At 45.8% G+C, this 26,431-nt stretch overlaps 2 protein-coding genes across 2 annotated transcripts in view; one reads left to right on the forward strand and one right to left on the reverse strand.

Annotated features, from left to right (window-relative positions):
• On the forward strand, positions 1-26,431 carry T265_04395 (hypothetical protein; the record flags this gene model as incomplete). Its single annotated transcript, XM_009169134.1, is given in 11 exon segments — positions 1-90; positions 2,736-2,939; positions 6,709-6,833; positions 6,851-7,146; positions 8,074-8,474; positions 14,418-14,884; positions 19,628-19,936; positions 21,604-21,823; positions 23,363-23,449; positions 23,855-24,252; positions 24,830-26,431. The coding sequence occupies 11 exon segments, from the start codon at positions 1-3 to the stop codon at positions 24,915-24,917; spliced, it is 2,685 nt and encodes an 894-aa protein (XP_009167398.1).
• T265_04394 (hypothetical protein) overlaps positions 24,731-26,431 on the reverse strand; it is a gene marked incomplete at both ends in the record, with an annotated part of 32,167 nt that continues 30,466 nt past the window's right edge. Inside the window, one exon of the mRNA XM_009169133.1 lies at positions 24,731-25,747. Coding sequence (XP_009167397.1) covers positions 25,357-25,747 — 391 coding nt within the window. The remainder of the gene's footprint in view (positions 25,748-26,431) is intronic.

The following is a 26,431-nucleotide window of genomic DNA, read 5'->3' on the forward strand; positions in this document are numbered from 1 at the left end:
ATGAACAGACTTAGCTCATCTGAGACTCAATTAGGTGGCGGACATGAATTGGATCAAATGTGTATTGACAGTGGCAAACGATTGCTTCAGGTATGTGCTGGCCGCAGGTTGTTTTCACGCAGTACTAATTTCCGAAATCACCGAAGTCCTCTGGTGATAGTGCCCATTTTTAATCAAAAACGCTCGCAGTGAGTGCGGTAATCAAAAGGAAACCAGCTTGAGCTCGGTCGTAACGAGACCTATGACGGCAATTCTTCACCTCCTTAAAATTGCTGGTGAAACACGGACTTGAGGTCAGAAGGTGGGATTCCGACCTGATAAGGGTTGTATCGAACAAAACTATCGGGTACTAGAACAACGCCGTACCTATCATCGAACCACATTTTTAGTATCCCTGGATTTCCAATGCACATTCTACTCAGTTGATCAGTACATTCTCCTTGACACACTTGCCAGACAAGGATGCCTCGGAAGCTTGTGGACATAAGCTGTTTGTATTCTCAGACTTCGCGGCGTATGAAAGTGTATATAGGGCTTTCCAAAAGCTACCTTACTCGAGGCGGTGTCCATCAGGGGTGTCCAATATGTCCTTTCCTATCTAATTTCATGACTCATGATATAATGAGACGAACGTCGAAAAATATTCAAAACATTGGTGATTGAATAGCTGTTCACGAAAACCTTGTCTATCTAGAATATGCAGACGACATCGCTCTCATCGTCGAAGAGGAGAAGGCGCAAGTTTTTTCTTGGCGAACCGACCTATGTCATCCCGTTTTTTGTCATGCGCTTTACGCCCACAAGGTGTAAGGCCATGCAATCACTGAACACGCCATCTACAATCCAGAGAGACACTCAAGGTTGTGGAACATTTTATATGTCGTTCAGCTGTAACGCCCTTTCGGTGCCGATGCCACCCAGGGGAAGCATGAGGGCTGGGATACTCCCAGGTTGCTCAAGCGTAGACAGGAAAGTCGAGATGCAGAGGTCGGGTTAGAACCACGGACCTTCCGGTCAGTAAATTCGCGCTCTAACCACTGAGCCATCTCGCCCCCGTACGTATCTCTGAATTTGTATTAGTTCCCACTTTAGTGTGACAGATGACGTCAGTGCACGAATCTGCAAAGCTGCGGGCGCGTTTGTAAATATGAGGCACATAGCATCAATGCGGTATATACCTGAATTTCAAGGGACGTATGTACCAAGCTACATTACGGGCTGTTTTGTGGTATGGCTGAGACGTGACCCTTGCGAGTTTTCGACAACCATACTGTCAGAACCGCAACCCATGTAAGTTGGTCCTGGCGAATACGCCTTCCTCGAAGTCTTTTCACATCTCGAAAGCCGGTCGAACCAGCCACCTTTCATGTTCGCAAACAATCTAGCAGAACTTCAATTGGCTCTTACTGGTACCTCGGATTCCATCTGCATTGATATGTACTGTGTCAGAAACAGGGATACAGAGTAGAAGTACCGTAATTGAGCTGACGGCCCCTCGCTCTTTTCCAGCTTCCGGGTGTGCATCTCGGGTGAAGTGAAGGTCGTTGCAGCTAGGTATGACGGAGTGGGTATTGTCTCACTCTTATCTATCTCATATCTGAACGTTGGTACTCTGAGAGTTGTGCAGTCTTCTCACCAACATGCTGGCAACAGCAAGGAAACGAAACTGACACATCACCAAGGCAATGGTAATATGTAACATACGAAATGATCTACTACATAATTTGTGTTGAATCTCGGGGGGTGGGAACATAGTTGACTTACTCTGTTGTCATCCACTGGACTGTTTGTTTGGCGACAAGCCACATTACCCGATATTTTCCTCCTATTGATCCCTCAGGGGATTAGGTCTGTGGTTATCAAAGGTAACTTCGAATGTGTCGTGGGCCATCGTCACCTGTTTACACTCCCCATTGAAATTCGAAGATTTTCGCTTTTCAGTCTGATACTATCCTCCAGCGCAGCACGGCGTTCGGATAAACCTGACTACCTTGTCGAAGGCCAACTTCAGTTGTTGTGCGTCCGATAGGCACAGGCTTAGGATAGATCTTGAATGACATACGTACTGGAGTGCGTCTCCCTATCTTGGGCAATGGATTTGTCCCTAGTTTATCAGACGTAGGTTTCAGCCGAGTGCCGATTGTTGTTTTCAAGCCATTTGCAGCACAATTTTCGCCCTCTCCCGTGTCATCGGGTTCTGTCAAGCAGTCAGCGGAAAACGAATGTGTTGTGCTGTTTCCATGTCAGGCAAGATTACATCCCCTGATAAGACATGGATGATGCATCCTGTCAAAAACGTTTCCGGTTCATTCCTTGTTGCATTTATCTTATCTCTACACAAGAAATCACATTTCGTCAATCAGTAGCGAATTTAGGGTCAGACGGGTTATCGTGTCTTTCCTTCGTACGTGAAACTTATCGGGTTGACAGGTATTAACTTAGTTATGTGTGTCTAACTTTTTTCAGGCTTCAGTGTGCTCCTGAAATTCACTGCTCAGTTTTCCGGTGTAGTTGAAATCCACCGATCGATATTTTTACACAAGACAACAATACGCCAGAACCATGGATATGTTGGTCGATGATGTCCCACTCGGTCTTGGACTCAAGGCAAATATCCGTTTAGTTGGGTTACTGTTCCCCTCAGAGGAATAAGCTGAAACGGAAGAAGCCGAACGAAGTATTGTCGAAGGCAAAGGAGGTATGTCGATGCCTTTTACTAACCATTTTCACATCAGGCTAAAAAATTCAGGGCGGCACATGATATTAAAGTTTCCGGAAGTTCTGCTCTTGGTGGTGAACTCCCTCTGCCAGAGATTACTTTTACCAGTCTTGTTTCCTCGTTCCCCAGCTTCAACCAGCATCTGCTCAACAATGTAGGTGAACTATCCTTTTCGGTTCCAACTCCGGTTCAAGCACAGGCCATACCAATTATGCTGAAGGTGGGTGGGACTGTACTTATATACAGTGTTCTCACGTGGGTGACTGATCTGTTTAGTTCGGTTTCGCTAAAAAACGTTGGTCCCCCTAAGACAAGGGAACAATGCAGCCTATTTTCCAACCGTTTTACCACATTACTTTATCATGCGGCATTATGTGGGTGCTTAGTTTTATCAGATAGCCGTCGAAAGATCGTTCCTGAAAATGCTTCCAGTTCATATTGAAAACAGCTTTAGAGGAAGTGTTCTTCATCACGGCTATTTTATCAGTCAAACGGGAATAGCTTATTGAAGAGTGCCCCCATAGATTTACAATTCAGTGTTCGTGCCGAAATTCCACTGTCTTCGGTGGAAACACCGGATCAGTAATGCTGACGCAATTTTCCCAAGAAATAGCTCGCCTGCGATAGATGGACCCATCACATTCCATAGGTTGCGCTAGCTTTGTCACGTGCTCCGTGTACCATTTGGCCGACTCCCTGGAAGAGACATTTTCGCACAGCTAGGCGAAGGGTGAAGACGAACCAGGGTAGATCAAACAATGGCCTGGTAGTGAAATATGAAAGCCATCACCGCAAACTACGCTGGTCATTGCCACCTTCCTGGAGGGGGACCTCGTGACAGTGCTCATTTTTGAGTCAGCATGTTTTCATGATCTGGAGCATGCACTGATCGTTTGAGCAACTCTATATGAACTTATTGAAATGGACGCCCTTCCAAATATGTCTTGCTTTGAACACGTGCCCTACTGGAGTGAACGTAACCAGCGAAAAAGCTTTCTTTCGTCATTTATTTCAACTATGCAACCCCACTTTCCTGCTCGACACTAGAATGCCGAAGTCGAATGATCACACAACTGGCCTCTTCACTGGCTTTCGTATCGGACTATTTGATGTCATCTTGGCTCTGGAGCATCTATCCGCTCTAGCCTACACAACTAAGGCTACTATCATTTGTCGCTATGTTGGTGTCCCTTGACTTCAAGGTTTCATTCGATTCTATCGACCGGTTAGTTCTTTTCAACACCCTTGCGCTTTCTGACAAGCAGTGGTGTCCGACAAGCTTGTTAACTCCGTTTTTGTTATTGATGAGATAGTGTGGCGAACACTAGGTCTCAGAAACCTGGTGTCCAGGTATCTGCGCGGGCTTTTTGTCGAATTGGGATAAGCTGGCGACATTGTTTTCATTTTTGAAGAAGATTGGGAAGCATAAGTACTAGAAAAGCTGGTCAGGGTCTTGTGGTCTTTCGGTGTGTGATTCGCGTCCACAAAGCTTAAAGTCATGCTTCAGGACGTACAGTGTTCGAACACGCGTCTAGCAACTCAAAGAGTAACTGAAGGTTGCGGTACACTATATGTATCTGGGAAGTTGCATTAGCTCGGACTGTGGTGTGACAGACGAGGATCAGAATTACATTTGCCACTACACGCCACTTGTGGCACCAAAAGGCACTTCATGGGGTCTCAAAAGGTGCGTGTACAAGATTACAGTTCTGGTTCCATTGTTGCACGTCTTTAAGACCTGGCGAATTCTGGCGGAGGATCTGAGACCTTTTATTTGACCCCCGATATCTCAGAACTGTAACTGGAATTGGCTGGATCCAGCAATGTCGCGATGAAGTGATGAGGAGACAGGTTTTGAGCGAAGCAAGGGATACCTTCCTCAAAGGATGCATCCAGCACTGCAAACTAAGTTAGCTGGACCATCTGTTATGCATACCGAGTTACCGTCTGCCAAAACGAATGCTGTTTTCCGTGCCTGATTAAGGGGTAGTAGAAACCTAGAGGTGGACAGCATTTGACATGGCAGAAGGGAATCATGTTACGAGACGTTTAGACCTTGTTGGTGCCGTTCGCTTTCCACTATGGGATGTAGTTGACCCTCACTGTGCTTGGCTGGCGGCTAACCGATGACAGTGGCGTCCGTGTTGCTAGCTTCTATTCGGATTGTCTGAGTGAATGCTGAAAATGTAGGTACCTCGGATGCTTGTGGTAGATTAGTCATAGTTTACCTTCTTCGTTCCGTTGCAAGCCCTTACTGAAATAAATAGACACGGCTGTATCTCAGTGAAGCACTAGTCTTCCCACCTGGTGTTGCTACCAATGATGATATTGATTATCTTTGTTCTCCCGGGTCTGGTGACCGCCAAATGTACCGCGGTCAGTTCATCCAGTTTTCATTTCACCACCAGCCGTTATGTCATTCGACCGAATTGTCGCCGGACCAACTTGACGCAGGTCGTTTTGAACTTTCGTTACTTGTGTTGAGTGTAGGTGTACACAGGAGGTTGAAGCAACCGGTATCATGAAATTTCTACTATGACTTCATCTTCAGTTTAAGAGCGGAAATCACTTTCGACATTTTTAAATAGATCCGCCTTTAGATTTTGTGCGCTGCTTACAAGGGGTAGACAAGGATAGTTGTTTCATGATACCTGTTTCTCAGGTAATAATACACTAAGTTCGCCGAAAAATTGGGACACCCATGACCGATTCATTCCTTACTCAATCAATTTATAAATCATGTGACATAGGCACAATGGTTCCAGCTGCTACAGTTTCGATCACCGGAAAGTGGGAGTGTGGGACATAGAGCTAAGTCTTGGAGACGATCGCATATCTGGTTAGCTCGGAGCTGGATAGTTACGCGATTGGACCATTTCTGTCAGCTTTATTAAACTGGTTAGTTGAGTCCCGGGATCCCCATCCAGAGAGGCGGCAGTTGTCGACCCGAATAAGTTTACTGGTTAGTGTATTCATACTTCGTTGTCAGGTCGTACAATGTCCACCTCTCGACCGCGTCTACTCAAAACAGGGCTGGACTAAAAGAGCTGTGCGAGGTAGACGGTCTTCTGGCGTGCGGGGCGTAATCTATGCAGTGCGTAACTCATCTATCGCAGGAGAGTTCCTTCTTCCTGAAACTATCTGGTGTATCTTAGCATTACGAATCCGGTGTTCCTACCAGAGCGGACCAATGCTTCGGAGACACTGATGTTCATACACTGACATCTTTCGTATGTCCTCTGCGCGCAGAAGCCACGTCTGATTCATAAAGCACTATGGATCGTACTGTCGCACTGTAAACTCTGCCCTTGGCAGACAAACTGACTTCATGTCGGTACCATAGGTATTGGAGTCTGCCTTTTCCGACTCGGAAGCAATCTCATATCCAATCATTCCATCGAAACTTATTCAGCTGGCCAGGAAAACAAATTTATCTATCAAGCATGAGGTCTGTAGCAGCACTTTACTCTTTGCAGGTGTGAAGTGCATGCCAAGCCGTTAAGTAGAGTTACGTAAGTTATCTAAAATCGTTTGCATTTTTGAGGGATCTGAACAAAGGAGAGCAATAGCGTCTGCATACGCAACGTCTATGAGCGAAAGTCCTGGAAGTATTTCGACTCCCGAGGTTTTGGAGACAGATAGAGAAATTTCAAACAGCACATCAGTCACAATATTGAAGAGGAAAAGTGCGAGAGGGCAGCCTTACCTTACGCCATCGGACGTGGTGAACTCAGGCTTTTACGAAGAGACTGGACCTTACTGTTGTGTGACGTTTTGCGCACCTCAGCGATCCATTGAGGTATACTGGAGAGTGTCCCGCGACACTCACAGAGTCTCATACCAGGCTGGTCAATGGTTAGAGGTCTGACAAACCCAGTCTCCTGGCCCTCCAGGTTGGGGGTTGGAACATGCGGCAACCTGTTCTGTAGAAATGGTAATGCTGAACTGCCCTACACCACTAAACCCATGCCACGTCGGCCGTCGCGTAGTGGCATCAGCCTGCTTCATACAGCAGGGCGGGTAAGCGAAAACAGGCTACTGTTGACGCTCCCTTCTTTCTCTTTCACATACTTTTTCTGCCCCCTCTGCTCATCCTATTAATAACTCTCTCCTTGTGGACCAAGCACTTAGGACTGATGACTCCGTTCGTCATGCATCGGTTTTACGTGCAGCATCTGCTCGTCACATGGTGACGACATCTTCAGGAATCTCCAAATCAGTCCTCAAGCCTCGACACCCAGTCTATCTGGCCGCATTCAGTGTCCGCACTCTGAAGCAAGCAGGACAACAAGCTGCTCTTGCACTCACACTGGACTCGCTTGGCACTGATGTGTGCTGTGTCTCAGAAACGAGAATTCAAGATGCAAGCACAGTGACTGAGTTGACCGCCCCGTCAATCTCCACTCGCTTCCGGCTGCGCACCTCTGGTGATTCAGAAGCTGCTGCGGTGGGATGTACAGGGTTTGGTATCGTGCTAATTCCCTGGGCGGAAGTATCCCTACTTGACTGGATACTTGTTGATAGTCACCTATGTGCGGTTCGTCTGGCAACGTCTGTGAAGAAGCCTTGCAAGCGGGAAGTTGGTAGATGTCTGTTTATCGTTTCTGCCTGTCCCAACGACGCCGTTAAAGACAGGTTTTACGACGCCCTGAATGCCCTGCTGCGGCGAGCTAAAAGCTCAGACATTGTGGTGGTTGCCGGAGATATTAATGCAAGAGTGGGGAGGCTTAGTGCATCTGAGAGTCAATTAGGAGGTCGACATGGACTGAACTCGGTACGTACGGACAATGCGGAACGTTTGCTTCAGCTGTGTGCTGATCGCAGGTTGTTTTTATGCAGTACTAACTTCCGAAATAGCCGGCTACAAACTCAAATCGGCCATATTGCCATCAGTTACCGATGGCGCGGATCAATAACCGACTGCCGGTCGTTTTGGAACACATTCGTGGACTCTGACCACGCGCTCGTCCGGAGTCGCTTCGCCCTACGTTTCCCAGGGCCGCGTAAGGTGTGGACGATTCGCCTAACAACTGAACGACTGGTAGACCCGGATGTCAGATAAACTTGTCAGAATAATCTTCGATAGTCTTTGCCAAATGCCCCACCATCAGATGTGAACTCACACTGGGACGAGATTGCCACCTCTTTGCATAATGCTGGGAATTTCGCCTGTGGCACAACCCAATCAGACACACCGAAGCACTGAATACCAGACCAAATGGTAGCACTAATTAAATGTTGAAGAAATATCTCAGCCGGTCCCGAACATAACCCGGTGCGAAGAGTTATCAGACGTCAAGTAAAAGTGAGCTTGCGATGCGACCGTGAAGTATGGTGGACAGAGAAAGCCAGAGAAATGGAAGAGGCCCAGAAAGCCGGTAATCCCCGGAGATTATTTCAGTTGATCCGTGCAACCGGCCCCCGGAAACCAACTGTGAGTGGAACCGTCAAGCATCGGAATGGAACGACAATCTCGAATGAAGAAGAACGCCTCGGCCGGTGGTCTGAATACTTCGAGCAACAACTGTCGTGGCCACCAGCCGGCACTCATCTAGAGCCCACAGGTGAAGTTGAACCCTGGACGGTGAACGTGGAACCACCTACGGTTTCGGAGGTTCAAGACTGCCTATCTTCTATCAAGCGCCACCGAGCTGCTGGTCCGGATGACCTCTCACCCGGACTTTTCAAAGACGGGGGTGGAGTCCTCAGTCAACGCTCTTCTGATCTGTTTGCTTGCATTTGGGAAAAGGAGTCTGTCTGTCGGTGATAGTGCCCATTTCCAAAAAAGGGCGCGTAGTGAGTGTGGTAACCACAGGAGGATCAGCTTGACCCCGGTCGTAACGGGACTGTTGGCGTCAGTTGTGCTTCGTCGCCTTACGGTGGCTCGTGAGATACTGACTCGAGAGCAGCAAGCAGGATTCCGGCCTGGTAGGTGTTGCGTTGACCAAATCTTCACACTTCGTCAGGTGCTAGAACAACGCCATGCGTGTAAGCGACTCACAATTCTAGTATTCCTGGAAATCCGAGGCGCATTCGACTCGGTTGATCAGTCCATTGTTGACATGCTTGCTCACCAAGGAATGCCCCGGAAGTTTTTTCTCAGACTTCCGGACGTGTGAGAGTGTACGGAGAGCTCTTCAAAGCTTTCGTACACAGAGCGGTTTTCGTCAGGGATGCCCACTCTCTCCATTCCTTTTTAAGTTTGTGATCGATGAAATAATGGGACTAACGCTGAAGGGTCTCCAAAGTCATGGTGTTCAAATAGCCTGTGAAGAAAACCTTGTCGATCTGGAGTACGCAGATGACATCGGTCATATCTTCGAAGAGGAGGAGAATGTGTAGGTGTTTTTGGATGAACTGACCAAAGTCATCCCTTCCTTTGGCATGCACTTTGCACTCACAAAGTGTGAGGTCATGCTCGTGGACATGCAGTTACTGAACATGCCACTTACAATCAAGGGAGAGGCACCCGAAGTTGTGGAGCGTTTTACTTATCTCGGAAGTTGTATTAGTTCTGAATGTGATGTGGCAGATGAGGTGAATGTATGAATCCTCAAGGCCCAGGTCGCGTTTGCTAATTTGAGACATCTACGGCGCCAGAATGGTTCATCCCTGGATTCGAAGGGACGTGTGTATCAAGCTACAGTACGGGTTGTTTTGTTGTATGGCTGTGAGACGGCCTATTCGAGCAGCGGAACTGAGACGTTTTCAGGTGTTCGACAATCGTTGTCTCAGAACCATAGCTCATGTGGGTTGGTGTCGGCGAATCCGTAATGAGGCAGTTAAAAAGTGCGTTTTCGGTTGTGCAACTGGTACTCCCACAGAAGAATGTGTCTAACACCAGAAGCTGCTTTGGTTGAGGAATGTGTTGCGTTTACCGAACCATCGTTTGTCCAAGGGATTGCTGTTTTCCGTGCCCATTTCAGAGTGGCGTAAAAAAAGAGGTGGCCAGCCGTTGACTTGGCAGAGGAGTATGAAGGAGATCACGAAACGCTTGGGTGCTGTCGGTGCTGCTCGCCTCCCAGGATGAGGACGGCATGATCCTCACTGTGGCTGATTGGAGACATTACAAGGAATGGCTGCCAACCGATGTCAGTGGCGTTCTTGTTGTCATTTCCTATCCAGATTTCCTGAGTGAATGTTTATGGTGTCGGCACCTCGGAATGATTGTGTTAAGCTAGCACTAAGTTCCTTCTCTGTCCACCTTTATTCTTTTACTTACAATATGGCTTTCAATTAAATCATGGTTGCACGGCAGTGAAGCATCGGTGTTGAACACCGATGTCATGCTGTTGATGATGAGGACGGTGAACTCAGACAAACGGTTGCTGATTACTCGTACGCGCCCACAGGAGTTCGCATACAGTGTCCTCATAAGGGATGTAAATTTGGAAGGGGCATCCTTGATCATCAACAACCGCCGCCACTGTTTCTCATGATCGATAGTGTGAAAAGGATATTTCAGTTCAAGGAAATCAATTAACGTGGGACGTTTGAAGCAGTGACGCTGTTCAAGAATTTAGTATAGATTTGGTCGACGCATTCTTGAGCAGGGGATACCTACATTAGTTTTCATGAACCTGTCTCCCGATAATCGATCAACCGACGTAAAATAATGCCAGAGAGCACCTCAGATGCGATAGGCACCAGGTTGATGCGGCGACGGTTTCCGCATGACGTTCTTACGCCCTTTTTGAACACTGCGATCATTGTCGGTGAGCTCCACTCGGCTGGTATTCTGTTTTGACTCAAAATCTTGTTCAGCGTGGATATCAGACTGTTTATTAGGACCTCGCCACCTTTGAGGATTACCGGGTACAGATTACCTGCGTCAGGCGCCTTGTCGTGCTCGGGGATTGATATCTCACGCATTATTTCTGCTGTTGATGGTGGAAGAAGAGAAGAAGCGTTCAACTGTAGCACCCTTTTGGTGCTTAGCTGTCATGCCACCCAAAGGAAGCACGAGGGCTGGAATACTGCCAGGGTTGCCTAAGGTAGACATGGAAATCGAGGGCAGAGATCGGATTCGAACCATGGACCTTCAGGTCAGTAAATTCGCGCTCTAACCACTGAACCACCTCGCCCTCTAAGCTGGAATCGATGTTCCATTCAGGCCCGCTCAGTTCTACCAGCGCTTGTGATGATGGAGACAAGCTAAACTGTTTTTTTTGAAGTGCTCAATCCATTGCTGGAGATGATAATTCAGAGCGTGAATTGCTGTTCCGTCTTCACATACTGTTTTACTTACACATATTTTCTTTTGACCGGGTGGTCGAATAAGCTGAAATAAAACGCAGCTGTTGCCTGTAGCGGAAGCCCTCCTCATCTCCTGGGTCTTGAAAGTCCTCCGGCGTCCTCTGTCATCTTTGAAGCTCCTGATTATCCGGTGTTTGAGAGATCTGCTTGCGCCATAGCAGTCGCTTTTCTGGTAGCAATAAGATTTGTTTATCTCAACGATATCCAGTGTTCATTTGGTGGAGTCAGGTGGCGTGGACAGAGTTCTGAAAGCTGAGAGTATAGCTTCTTTAACCCACTTCCATTCGGCCTCCAAGAAATCTTCGCCATCTGCATGACTGTGCGCTTTCAGTGGCTTTTCAGCCAGGTCGGCTCAATAACCTTTCATCGACTGAAATTGTCGGAGTGATGCATGGAATTGCTCTGCTTTGGCAAGCGTAATGTTGTTGGAAAGCGTGGTGATAACTGGGTCCACACAATAGCATGATCATAATCAAGCTGCATACACCAGAGAGAACGATAATCTTTAATTGGCGCTCTCCATCGGTAACTGATAGCCACGCCGTCTAATTGAGTCGATGACTGTTTTGCGGTTAGGGCCTCCAGGTAAATCGATGTAAGCGTTTGTGTTGGAATTTTGTACTGGCCAGGTGAAGCAGTCGCTCCCACTATCCATACGCTGAGCATTGACTCCATATCTACCACCCAGCTGCACTTCTTCCGGACTTATTCGTCTAACTTGAACATTCATATCACCCGCTAGGATTACAGTGTTCGCCCTTGCTGATTAAAGCGGTCGTAAAAGACCTTGATAAATCTCGTCTATCTCGGTCTCAAAACTGCTGTTTACCGGGGCGTATGCCGATGCGACAAATAAACACCGTTTATTTTAACTGGGATAGGCAACCGCATATCGCAAAGACGGCCGTTTACTGGGGTCCAGTCCAGTAAGGCGTTTTCAGCTGAGTACAACTCCCACACCATTAATACCACGAGCCATTGCGTCAGGATCACCAGATGCCCGAGGGGTGAAACGTGGAATATCTGGGCTCCTCCTAAGAGGCTTGAGGAGCACGACCGAAGTGGGCTCTTGCATGCGTGTTTTGCAGACACAACATACATCGAAAGAATGGGAAAGCAAGTTTTTATCATTGCCTGTTGCCCAATTTGACATACAGTACGGGCATTAGACCTCATTGTGGATCAGATCTTTTGATGTCAGTAGGTGACTTTCTGTTTATTTTTCTGGGCAACGGTTTAGAGACGGAAGAATGGCTAGGGGGTTGGCAGATGGGTGGTGGGTGGGTGGTGGCATTGTATTGACCAACGCCTGGGGAAGGGGTGTAAGGGAAGGTTGGTGAGCGGAAAGCTGCAATGGTGAATGATACCGAAGTTTGAGGTACCCAGACTGAGCCTTCGATTCAATAGTCTGACCCACAAGACAGTTAAAATATCTCAGGTTTTGTTGAGGGACTCTGTTCCTAGCCTCTCACTCAAACGTCTGAACCACGAAGCAGCAGTTGTTAGGGTCTTCTGGGGGACCCTCCCCTGAGCCGGTGATCCAATAGTCTGACCCACTTGTCTGTAGCAGGCTGACCTGGCCCAAGGACGCATGGAGTAAGGCATTACTGTCTCACTCCTAATGCAGCTGCGCGCAGCAGGTGTCTTTTGAGCAGCACCAGACTCTTTAGTTTTAAAAGTATTCCGACCGTATTGAATGATGCGCCGGCGATCACGGTCAACCTTTGCGCCATCGGAGTGTGTCTTTTTTAGGGCCGACCTTTTCCAACCCGTCCTTACCCGGGGGAAGGCAGCATCGCTGCTTCCATAAATATGGACATGATGGTCGTCTGAAGGGAAAAGCCTTACTGCCTTCACACTCCAATCACAGAGAACAATACGATTCGTAATGCGATTACTCGCAGTACGGGGACTAGCCTTTCTCGTCAGGCTGCACTCCCTTCGGCTTCCTGGCATGGTTGAACTTTTAGGAACTGAGCTGCAGCCAGTATGGGCGTATTCCCAAGTTTTTGTCAACCTTAAGTTATTCTTCAATACTAAGTAACTCTCAAAGAGTACGTTTCGCATGCTTGTCATCTCTTATTCAAACCCAGCGGTTTCAGCCTTCTTAGGATTCATCAAGTAAGTCTAGTCTCCGAAGTTCTGTCAAGTTTATTTCCCACTTGAGCACCAACTTGTGCATAGTTTGCAGTAAGCACCCAGTTTCAGGTGAGCCAGGTTCAGCTAAATTTCATTCGAATCCCTCATCCGTAGTATTCTTCGACTGAATGTGCTGCACAACAACCGCCTTATGCTTTTGCTTAAACGGATTTTGTCTTTTCCTCTCTATCCGATATTGATTGTTTTGACGCATTTATCTGATCAGCCTTCCTTCTGGCTCCAATTAAGCCTGTAACATAACACCTTTAAGTGCGTAATAATGACGTTTTCATATCGCTGTTGTCGTTTCTTGAATGGAGATTTCGGAAAATGTGCCCTTTCTCAATTGACGGTTTGAACTGTTATTTCGTGCAGGCAACCGGGTTCTCCAGCCTGTGCGATTGATTCAGCTAACGAACTAGTTTTAGAGGTTGTGTCGTCGCATGAGTTTTGGAATTCCCGCTTTGTACTAAACATTGAGTTGTACTATCAGTGCAGCTTCAGTAGCATGTACAAATGAAAGTAACCTTGGGCCGTAGTTTACTGGACAATAGCGGTGGAATTAAGCAAGCCAGTGACGTCGGCAAACCATTAATGGGAATTCAGGTTTAAGGAAATCGTTCCCCTTTGGATTAGGAAGAATGGTCCTTCAACAGTAGCACTTGTGTTAAATTTATATGGTTTTATAAAACTCATCATTGCCAATGGACGCGTTCATTCTTTTGGAAACTAACCACGTCGTCCAGTTTGGATTCCCTTTCGGTGGCTAGTGCCTGGTTGCTCAGACGAAGATAGGAGCACTAAAGAAGCCAGAGCTTGGTTCGAACCATGGACCTCCCGGTGAGTAGCATCGCGCCTTAACCGGTGAGCAATCTCGAGCCTGTGAAATGGGAGAACGCTTCATCTCTTAATTTTTCAGTCGCAGCACAATAAGCTATGCGTTGTTGTTAATAAACTTTTGGTGTGTTATTTCATATTGCATTTTTTGGAGTCAAGCATAACCTTAACCCACTCGTGGAGTCATTTGACTATATTTCGGTCAGGAAACAGTACCGATCGTTTGGTACCGTGCTTGCTGCTCAAGGTCGTGAATGAATTTTTCGGCTAGTAGGTGTACATTTTTTTGTCTTGTTAGTGTTGTACTTACTGGAACTTTCTAGATTTCACTGTTGCTGTTCTGGTGTCGCGTCACTTATGGTGATGAACTTTTCGTAGTTCAATGTTGATTAAGGTAAACAATCCGGCCTGTTCTTGCTCTTCCCCATAATAGCTGTATTCTCCTAACCTTCCATCCCTCACCCAGAATGGCAACTTACTCGCGTGTGCCCCAACAGGATCCGGTAAAACGGCTGCCTATTTGATTCCCGTTTTACAAGCTTACTGCGCACGGTTCCTTACTACGGACACAGAACTCGAGGTGAATCAGTCCTCGCAGCCAAAACCTACTTCAGAGACTCCACACAGGATCGCCCTTTTCGGTCTTATCCTGGCACCAACTCAGGAACTTGTTCGGCAGATTTGGTCTGAAGCGGCCCGTTTATCTCGTGGACTGCCTGGGGGGCGTTTCATAGCATATTTGAGTCGCCGACACTACGCATATAGGGGCAAGTCAAAGTATAAAGTGAACTCAAGAGAAAATTCGAAGAACGCTCTCACGAAACTACGTGAACTACGATTACCCCGATCCACTCGAATCCTGGTGGCAACGCCATGTCGGATGGCGTTCTTACTGTCATTAGATCCTTCACTTTGTCCTTTTGATGTTTCCAAGTAAGTCTGCAATCGCCGTCCCACCATCCTTCGTTTTTGTGAGCTCCTTCATTCCATGGTTGTTTGCGATGTGCATAAGCACGTTTCTTGCTATGTACTTCACAAATGGGCAACCTTCAAACCATGGTCTTCCACCTGCGTGATGCAATATCATGGTGAGTCTGACCACTGATGAGACCCCTTTCTTGGGCTGTGCAGAAACCGTGAAAAGCTTTCCCAGGAATGCAATGTTTACTGACAGCCATGAAGGTTGCGATTCCCCGTACTACGTGAAGAACATAAAAAAAACCCCTCTGCGCTTGCCGCACTTCGGTTCCTAGAACAATGAAGAGCTCCTTCCCTTCAGTGGATGGATCTATGCAGAATGTAAAAAGCTGGAAACTTTGAGCTCAATTGTGACGCGAAATACGTCTCGACAACTCCATCGCTGTTTTGACTGCTTCTAAACGGATTTACCGGGAGTTTATGGCGGGTCCTTTAGCAGCGGTTGTTCTCCTCGTTTCGTTCGAAATGAGGCACTTGACGCACCTCCACTGTGGCAACTAACATTTCCCCCCTTTTACTGGGTTTATTTGAACAAGATTGATTGATATATGAAACGGATCTACTGGTCTACTGGACTAACGTACGTCTGTGTGTATTTGTTTCATCACGATCGCAGAGTGGTCGTTGTCATACGAGCATCCTTCCAGTCCACTCCAATAAACTCCAACGATATGCACTGTCACCCTATTGTAGACTGGAGAATGCTGGTTAACGAAGGCAAAGTTTGTGATGTTACAGTAATTTAACTAATGGATGGTGTGGCCGGTGACGTTGCCTTTAGTCATCCTCTAGTCATCATCATACTCGCTCCAATAAACGAGAGGGTGTTATTTTATTATTGGTGACAGCCACATGCAGGATGTGAGCAGAAACTAGGACGTACCCAGAATAGCTCTCGGCCATGATTGTTATCAAGGTTTTCTTGGTGTAGAGTCTGTTCGCCACCTTTTTTAGAGCTGCGAAAGCCGTATCATGACTGTGTCCAATGTTCACTTGAAATCGTGTTTGTTGGTTTTCGCATTTCGTACTATGTCTTGATATTGTGGGATGCGTCAGCGTTTCAGAGACGAGATTGCAGTTACTCCGCGCATATTGTTGGATTAGCCATAAAGTGCTACTTATAATACCTATAGATCTTGTGGTTTTATCTTGTCCTGTGATCTTTTTACTGGGTATTCTGTGTGCATCTTACAGTTGTTTCGGTCGTATTTACCTCTCCAAATAATCTCCTTCAAGGATCGTCTCGGTTAGGTGTAAAACAGGCAAGATGAGACAGCACGCATATGGTTTTCGTTGTATGCCTGTCGAAGATTATACTTGCAAAAAATCCGGCACATCTCCATAGCACAATAATCACTAAGTTTCGTCTCATCCAGTTTCCATCTTCCTAAATCATACGGAAGGAAAACCACTTGTGGTTGTCTTGAACCAGAAGACAAGCAATTGCAGACACCTAGTAAACACATTAGGACGAGATTTTGATGAACGTAGGCTTTTTGTGAGTGCTCATCCTATAGCTTTTGAGGCGCAGTGTGCCAGTGCGTGAACCGTACGAACGACAGCAAGCATTCAGGTCACAGATGTCACATAGAATTCTCGCCGATCTGGCTATGATGAGTTACGGTACCTACACTGGTTTCCATCAGATGCTTGCTCAGTGGGCGAGATGGCTCATTGGTTAGAAATCCGAACGTACTGAATTTAATTTAGTATTTACTGACCGGAAGGTTCGTGATTCGAATCCGAACTCCGCGTCTCGACTTCTTTCTAGACTTGGGCATCCTGGCAATGTCCCAGCCCTCGTGCTTCCTTCGTGTCGAATGGTAGCTAGGCACCGAAACGGTACTGCAGCTGAACGATTTTCTTTTGCTCATAGCATGAAAGTTGAAACGATAAGCTCGTCAACTGAATGGAGTACAGTGCATTTCCTTCCTTTCGAGTCCTGAGGTTGTGTTGGTGCAGTGTTGTGTGTTAGCAACATCTTGTGAAGACGGTTTGCGGTGTGAGTACCAATCGCGTTTCAAGGCAGGCTACCATTTGTCTTGCCAAGGTGTTATTTGGCATTGGCACCATAACTGAACCGATGTACTACATCTGCGTCTGAATATGCGTACGCTCGTTGGCCAGAACTAGCATGCAAGGCTTCGTCCGCTGTTTTCGTTAACTTAACCTTTCTGAACGGATGCACTTTCTTGCTATTCTAGACCTGAAATTTACGATGTCATCGATTTTGAAGGGCTTGTTTCCTCGATATGTGCGAACCGACAAAACCAGCTCGTGTAAAATCAATACTTGTGGTACGGAACTACTCTTTTCAAAGGAGAATGTACTACCATTCTAATCTCGATCAGCGGAGGATCAAGAATAATAAATCTGGAAAGAAGTTTCATATTTCTGGATGACGAACTATTCGAATGAAAACATTAGATATTAGACATTAGATACACAGTATATTTTGGGGGGAACGGAATCACAAACCCTAGTAAAAGTGAAGCTCGGCAGCACGCAAGCAGGTTGTAGTACAGCAGTGAAGCGTCGGTGTTGATGATGATGATGATGAGTATGTGAGAGTACAGAGACCCACAAATGGTTTCTCCGTGACCATATCAGCACTGCTTTTTTCTGGCACACATCTGCAGGAGGCTGCATCGATTCCGTAATCATCTATTTCTGGAAACAAATGTCAGGCGACGGAGCAGATGAAGTGTTCACTGACACTGGAGAGGACAGCGGCGTTGATGTAATATGGACGGAACCAGTCATAGCTACGTTGCCTGTAGCGAAGCTGTTCAAAAGTGTGCAGTTTTCTTTTCTTTATTTTTGTTTTTATAATTTGAAAATCAACCCATCGTGTGCTGCGCAAGAGGATGGTCAAGTGCTCAACAACTTAGTAGCGAATATATTTACTTGAAGTGGCTTTTAAGAACAGACCACTTGCATCCCGCTCTTTAACTGTAGTTGAAGTGCATTTGTATCAATCAATAGACAGTGTGCCAGTTTTATGACATAAAAGTACATCACTCATCCATATATTGTCTGCTTTTTAACAAATTTCAGTCAAATTCATCGATTTTTTGTTCAGTTCTCCCACTCTAGTTTGTCCGACCTTCAAAACGCACAGCCGCTTAAGTGTCTGTGCATGGGCGAGCGTGTTGCATTTCTGCTATCGGGTTATTTCACATTGGAACAACCACATTCCGCGTTTCAGCGCGTGTCAATCGATGTGAAATATGACCTGAAGGATGAACATATGTTTCTTCCTGTGTGTTGACGTAGTCAACAGACAACCTCGGGATAGGCACACGGAGGCGTGTGTGCGTTTCAGCACTTCAACTAAGTCAGCGAAAGTTCCTATTAATCCCATGACTGCTTTTCACTAAAGGGTTCATTTCTTCCTTTTTTCGTTCCTTTTTTCATCGCGCACTATCGTATCATTCGATGGATATGACCGACGTGGACTCACCACATTACTATGAGAGTCAGGTGACTGCATACTAGTGATGACAATCCCAAAATTTTATGGTTGTGGATACCTCGTTGGAATCGAATTCCACCCCTTCTTATGAATTTTCGTAGGGCTTTAATACAACAATGGGAAGCTGTTATCTGTTGACCTTATTCGGACAACTGACAATAGATCTCATATGAAATCACAGGTGTTGAAAAATTGCCTTTCTGTTATCCCTCTGTCTATTTTAATAATGATAATCCCAACGTTCACGTCCTGTCTGATCGATTTTTCTACCCTCAGTTGTCGATACTTTCCTATTTACCTTATTTGACTACTCAGTAGGTTTTTCGTATGGGACCGCTAGACTTGGTACTCCAGTTAAACTAGTGAAAACCTAATGGTCAACTGTCGTACCTTTCGGTTAACACAACCCGAAGGTTGCACAATTAATGAAAAAATTAATCGTTCAGCTGTAGCACCCTTTGGTTGCCTAGCCGCCATACCACACGAAGGAGGCACGAGGGCTAGGATACTGCCAGGTCGCCCAAGCCTAGACAGGGGGAGTCGAGTGGCAGAGGTCGGGTTCGAACCACGGACCTTCCGGTCAGTAAATTCGCGCTCTAACCACTTGGTCCATCTCGCCCCGGAGGTTGCACAAGGGAAGGGATGCTCCTAATTTGTTTATGCGTATATGGATGCAACCTCAGAATCGAATCCATCAAAAGTGATCACCTTGACCCCTTGGCTTTCTTGGACTTTCTCTGCAACGAACTAGGATACGGCAAATTTCTTCTACTGAAATCATTTCCCCTGACTCTGTGGGGCGTTAAATGGACCCAAATTTCGTGCACTAAAAACAGTGGACCTGAAGCAGCATCCCCCATCCGGAGATTGTCATGCGTTTCGAAAAAAAATTGGAACTAGGTTCCACAACTACCTTGCTTATGCCTTTCAGTTGTGTTGCATTAGTGATCCCGCTTATGTATTCTTTTTCGATAATTGTACCTGGTCAGTAAGTAGTACCGAAATGCTCGCATCTCGTCAATATGGGCCTTCGTATTGTTTTGACCAAACAGATGAAAGGAGCTGCACTTTAGGTTTCTTCAACTGGTTGATGGCGTTCTGACCGCTTTTTTGAGTATGCCTCACGAAGCAGGCTTTATTGCATTATTTTCCTATCGAAAAGGCCTTTATCTCAGTCCGTGTATCTTGGCTCGAATAACAGTCATTCATTCCCTTAATTTTAGTCTAGTATGGTTAGTGCTAGACGAATACGACAAAATGTTGGAGGTTGATGTCACAAACGCAAATTCCCTGTCTTCCAAAAAAATGCGCCATCGTGTTCGAAGCTTTCGGGATCAAATCAATCCAATTTTTCACGCCTTGAGTAAGGCTAGATCGATTTCTGGTAGGCAGCCGAGTGTGGCCATGTTTTCTGCTACCGTGCCGGATGAGGTCGTGAACTGGGCACAGTCAGAGTTGCCCGCTTTGTTATCGCCAACAGGTGAACAGGCATCTGGGAAATTTGAACTTGTACAACTCTGTGTGGGCACTCGGTAAGTTCTGTTCACTATATTCGATGCAAATTTTGGCACTATCCTTTTTTATCCAATCAAACAAGTGTACTCAGCTGTGTCCTGGATCAGTGACACAATCTTGTGTTTTTTTGGTTGCATCGATGGAGTGATGTTTTCAGCGTCCACACGCCTGGGCGAGGGTGGAGCGTTGTGGTGTATCTATGGTTCGTCATGTTATCAATAACTTTAACGTTTGATATGAGGCATTCTGTGGAAATCTACGCAAGTGTTTGGTGTAAGTTATTTTTCTCGTGTTTCCTCCAGTCTTATTCCAGTTGAATTCATTTATTGAAATTAAAAGTGAATGACAAACTTCCCTCCTAGGTTTTAAGCCAATCAGTCCGATCCAGCTGCTGTACTAAGATTCATACAGTACCTCAATAAATGTGGTCGCATTTCCCTTGTGAAATCTTAACCCAAAGGCCACGTGATAAATTTTTCTGTCACTATTATGGTAGCCGACCTGATTCCCTCTTTCCGTCACTCAAAATAGCGTGGCCTTCATCTGTTATCGCTTATGGGTTTCTACAAGGAGCTTTCTTAATTCCATGTCTTCTATACCTTCAGTTTCTAGGTGTCCGTCAATTATCAACACGGGGACCGCACATTGCAGTGCGCTTTGTGCTAACTGTGATAGTCTCAACCTCTTGCGCTTCTGGTCACTTTGTTCCGACAACCCCCTTGTCACACCACTATAATGGCTTCCATCGAAGCGGGTGTTGCAGTGTCACAAACGTCGGTCACCAATTTTGTCTGCAAGTACTCGGAGAATGAATAAAAGACATTATTTATCTACGTTTTGGGGAAATAGCTGCATACCACCTGGCCGATACGAGCAACCACTGGGTTGACGTAGGCGTTGTTAGCCACTGACGAACAGAACGAAGGGTTTTACACAGTTGGGTCCGAAACAGGCTGATGTGTGGTCAGCTGTCCCTTCGTAATATCCTCGACAACAAATCCGTAAATAAGTAAGGTTTATAATCAAACCTTAATCCTTCGTTAAAACAAAATTGGCTGTACATTTTGCTGCCCAATAAGCAACTCAATTGTCAACTGAAGAATGTGGACATGAACACATTACATGACATAAGCGTGAACCGACTAGCATCACACACTTCCGCCTTATTAAGTAAACTAATCACTTTGATACGTGAAATCACTGATTTTCAGTGTTTCTCAGCAAGATTCCTGGTTTGTCGACATACAACCTTGAGGTTCGTGCACCCTTTTAATGTGGGAGTTTATTTAGACGGAATTCATTGCTGTACTGTACGAATATAAAGCTCAGTGTAACGGGCGGTGTATCATATATGGCCATAAAGCATTTGACGCGTGTTAAACTGTGTACCTTTGTGAATTATTTAAACCAGGAACCCATATTTTTTAATAGTCAACAATTTCGATAAGAAGCTTCATCCAACGCTGGGAATGGTTGCCAGGTTACCTTCCCCAGTGCCATTTGGTCGGATACAACCGGAGGAAACAACAAATCAAGAGTAATGTATTCCCAGATAATCAGATGGAGGCACTGGCCAAAAGGGACTGTAGCAACGGTTGTCAGTTATACCTGATATCACAGTTTCATATCGACCAGATCAATGTTGAAAACCCCCGCGAACCAACTTTCCTTTTTCCTCCTCTAGGAACTCGGCTGTTTCAACAGTTAAGCAAGAGCTACGATACTGTGCCACCGAGGAAGGCAAGTTGTTAGAAATTCGTTATTTATTGGTTCGGGGCCTGCTGTATCCGTGTCTGATTTTCATGGAGTCACGAGAACGGGCAAAAGAGCTGATCAAAGAAATTCTTCTCTCGGATGCCAACGTTCTGGCAAACGTCATTTCAAGCGACAAAACTGACGCTCAGGTCGGCATCTCATGGTTCCTGTAAAACAGTATTTTCTAATTTTTACATGGACAGGAAGAGCATAAACTTTTATTTTTAAGACAAATTGATTATTTATGGGATATTTGTTCTAGTAAACGATATAGAACAGAATTCAGTTAATTTCAGGCCTGTTTTATAAGTGTGCACAAGTCGCCGCAGATCTTGGTGGAAATAGTTGGGTTGCTGTGAAAATCCCGGCTTATCAGAGTTCGACTGAGTTGTCGCTGAGTTCCTGTTCTAGTAATTTGCAATCGTGGGCATGATTCGGTAGATTTTGAAAACTAATCGTGCATTGTATCCCCTTACACATGTCTCTTCCATGAAGTCGCCTAGATGGTTGGGGTGCGGTAAAGATAATCGCATGTATGCACAATGATCAAATAAATCCGACTCAGTTAGAATATCCGAAGATTGACGGGCAGACTTAGCGTGACCGCACATATAGTTACAGTACTAACTTATCATGATAGACGGTTTAGCCAGATAGTTGTATGCTACTTACCATGTAATACGCTTTGACCAACGACGAGGTGTATGTACTAACATCGCCAAATATGCGAAACGCCACTCCCAATCATCAAGTGCCTATCCATATAACCTGAAAAAGTTAGCCTTTTTACTACGACTTCGAAACAACGACGGAATGTCAGATAAGACTGCACGGCGCACTTCTGTGCGTTCTAGGGTCTGGTTGATACGGGATGATTTTCCTATCATCTTGCTATACCTTGCCACCACCATGTTCGCTGGTACACTGGACATTAGTCCTTAACAAGGCACGATGCTGGTGCATCGGCCTCATGATTTCCCATTATACCTGACTCTACCCATCACCTTGTGAACCTTTGTTTGACCAACGCCGAAAACTATATCACATCCCTTGTAGGGGTTCACTTGCTTTTTATCTTTTGCATAACTCCCACTCCAATCTCCAAAGATGCGTTCTTCTCAAGGAAGGGAGCAAAGAACTAATCACAGCGCATCAAATTTAGTGCTCGTACTTGATCAAGTTGATCGCTTGTTATGCACTCCAATTTGCCCGTTTGGCAATGAACATCATTATGCAACTCCAAGGTTAAACCGAACGAAAACCACATGTGCATACGGGTTAGAATTCTGGGTCGTTGCTCTGTCAGTCCCGTTTAGGTGGACTGACCCTGTGAATGATGTTATTTCTGGGTTCCTACTATGCAGCTGCACCGTAGACGATCTATCACTCTCGGTTGAAAATACAATGTCCCGTAGCAAGATGTGAAGCTGCTTCACGGGACGCAATTCACTGTTCCTTGGTCTCTTCCGGAGATACGGTATCCAGTGCATCTCCGGTGTTCTGAACAAAAACGTCCCTAAGATAGAGTCGCCCTAGGGAAGGATGGATGTTGCTGTGGGTCACCGTGGCAACTAATCGGAACTGTGGAGGTCGGGACGTCGCAGCGTCCCGTTTATATGTCGTTTATGAAGTAGAAATTTTATAGTGCTCTTTCGGTTTTCTTTTTGTTTACCCCAAAACGTATCCAGCGTGCCGCAATTATCCGCGCGTTTCGCGAGGGACAACTCAACGTGCTTGTCTGTACGGATCTCCTCGGTCGGGGAATCGATTTCAAGGTAATATTCTCAAATATGTCCAAATTCAGCATCTATCCTTATTATTTTCCTGGACATATTCCCCATTAGTTCCATGAATCAACCCTCAGTCTTCCTCCACTTGATTTCAGCGATATGGATTCCGTTATTTTAATCAAGACTTTAGACGCCATTCCACATTCCTAATACATTTCTCACCTTAACCGTCTCCACTCTTCAATTCAGTTAATGTAGCTCGGTACTCTGAACTTACGAATTCTGAGTGCACCTCTGTAATTAGACGTCATCTAACTTCGACCATTTTTCACAGATCAAATAATTGAAACTGTTCTCATGGAACTGGGATTTATCGCTTCTGGCTCAAAATCGCTTGTTCTATCTGTTTTTACACACCCTCAATCCGATATATCTCGTTCTATCCATCAGGGAGTGAATATGGTAGTCAATTACGATCTCCCTCCATCCAAGGAGGAGTACATTCACCGAGTTGGAAGAACTGGCAGGGCTGGACGACTGGGACGAGCTATAACATTGTGGACAGACGCGGATCTACCACGACTTGGTGAAGTCCTCAAAGTTATGCGACGTAGTGGCTGCGAAGTGGACCCGGAGTTGGAACGCCTGGTTGCTGAGTGGCACTCACGCAGGTCTCAATTTTTGCTTGCCAAACGCAAGGGTCCAGCAGCTGGAGATTTGTCTGAACACGTGATTATCAGTAAGCGCCGTGGCGAACGACGCCTAATACACAACTTGATCAGGAAGCAAAGGCGGAAAGGGATCAAAGTAGACACGGAAGATGACGCAAGTGCAGATTCAGACAGACAGTGAGTTTTATTTTCCATTACAATGTTTGACGACTACGGTCCGCTAGCCAGTCGATACACCGTATCGCAACTGAACTACACTTTGTTTGATAGGCATGGGTGGTAAACGTAAGGTTGCACCAACCGGATGTTGGCAGATACAACCTACGTTTTTTACCGTTTCAGCATATCCAATCGGACCCCAAGGACTGGCATCCTTATAAGGGTAACCTTTATCGCTCCATTGACTGAGTTGTATCAAGTTGCAGTGCAGACATTTGAACCTGTTCACTCGTGACATAGCAAGCTTCAGTGCGGTGTAGAGGCAGTCGGGTACTAAAAGATCTTGTTTTCGTGGCTCATAAACAGGGCCACTTACAATACCATCAAAAATGGATTCTTTCTTATCGAAATAACTTTATTTTACCACACTTCTCCCTTTGTCTGGAAAGCGGCGTGGAAAACTGCGCAATGGCTCGTGGTTAGTTATAGTGCTATGTATGACTGAAGTTGTCTTTTCCGTTGAGCGTTGATTTGCTTCACCGGATCACAAACGGTGTAAGAAGTGACTAACAAAACACTCCTTGTTTCATTTCAGGATTAAATGGCTTCGGCGATGGAATCCCTATCGGAAACGCATCAGCGATTTATCTAGTGCGCGGCAGAACAAACGAACACAAAAATAATTGTCAAGCTGGACTTGTTGTGGTGACTGAAAATGTACATCACAATTGTATAGACGAAAAAAAATTGTTCTCATATCTTAAAATCAATATCAGGGAGAGTTCTGCGATGACGTTAAGGGTGAAAATTCAAAACAAATTATGAACAGGTTCAGTGAGTGGTGGTTAATGATAAAGAGCACATGATCAATGGGCGCGAAGATGAAAAATCACATAACAAACACTTGTCGGATGAAAAATTCCGGCAAGTGGAGCTCCTCCGACAGAATACGACGCATTTCATCCCGATATCTGTAGCTAGGGGGTTGGTATTTAACTCCTCTACGTCGCTTCTCCTGGCGTAGTCGTTGGTTAGATTCATTATCAGTAACAGAATGGTCTTCAGTGTTCTCAGATTCTTAATGATAAAGAGCACATGATCAATGGGCGCGAAGATGAAAAATCACATAACAAACACTTGTCGGATGAAAAATTCCGGCAAGTGGAGCTCCTCCGACAGAATACGACGCATTTCATCCCGATATCTGTAGCTAGGGGGTTGGTATTTAACTCCTCTACGTCGCTTCTCCTGGCGTAGTCGTTGGTTAGATTCATTATCAGTAACAGAATGGTCTTCAGCGTTCTCAGATTCTTCGACAGTTTCATTGACTCCTTTCTCTTCCGAACTTCTTCCTGCTTCGTGCAGATTTTCGGGAGTATCCTGTTCTTCTTCTGAGCTAATTATGTTCGCAAATAGACGTTGGGCGAATCGTAAATGAAAGCGCATTCGATTTTCCATCGTATCTTCTGCATTTGGTGGGTCTTGTTCATGTGATAGGTTGAGTACAAGGATTCTGCAATGAAATAATCCGGAAAATCATGGCATGCAGTTGACTCAAGGTGCTAAGAAACCCGGGCTTAAGAACACAGAACGACATTGGCAGTTTAGGCCTTACGAAGTACGGACAGTGGGAACGGACGGACGAGTCATCTGAATACGCTTTAAGATCTGTCAAGTAATTTCAGGTCACGGGCCAGCTACGATGAAGAAATGGATAATTAGGGTGGATACTGTCCCTCCACAGCCCTCAGCGGACCATTTTCCGAAAAAAATACTTATGAGCAGTTTGATAGCCATGCAATACTCTTCCATATCAATGACGGTTCTGGGCGCCCATGATGCGCAAAAGAATACCTTCATTCGGTGAACTCACATGCAAAAAGCGCACTAATTGTCAAGGAATTGAGCCAAGAATTTACAGACGTACTAGGGGTATTCGTTTTGTTCGCAAACTACAGTGGAATGCACTTGTATTCGCCGAAGTCGAGTGTTGTGATCTGCGTAGTCGCACCACGAACTGTTTCGAAGATACGTTGCCCTATGATGAACTGACCACGATGGATCGGCCGACCAAATGAGGAAATGCCTCAGTGACAGAAGATTTTTGTGATTTTCCGGTGGATGATTGCATAGCTTTTCATGGTAATTTCGAATCTACATTTTAGGCGAACTGTCCAGTGCAGTCGCAATCGGTCCG

This window comes from Opisthorchis viverrini, assembly GCF_000715545.1.
Source record: "Opisthorchis viverrini unplaced genomic scaffold opera_v5_72, whole genome shotgun sequence".
NCBI lineage: Eukaryota > Metazoa > Platyhelminthes > Trematoda > Opisthorchiida > Opisthorchiidae > Opisthorchis > Opisthorchis viverrini.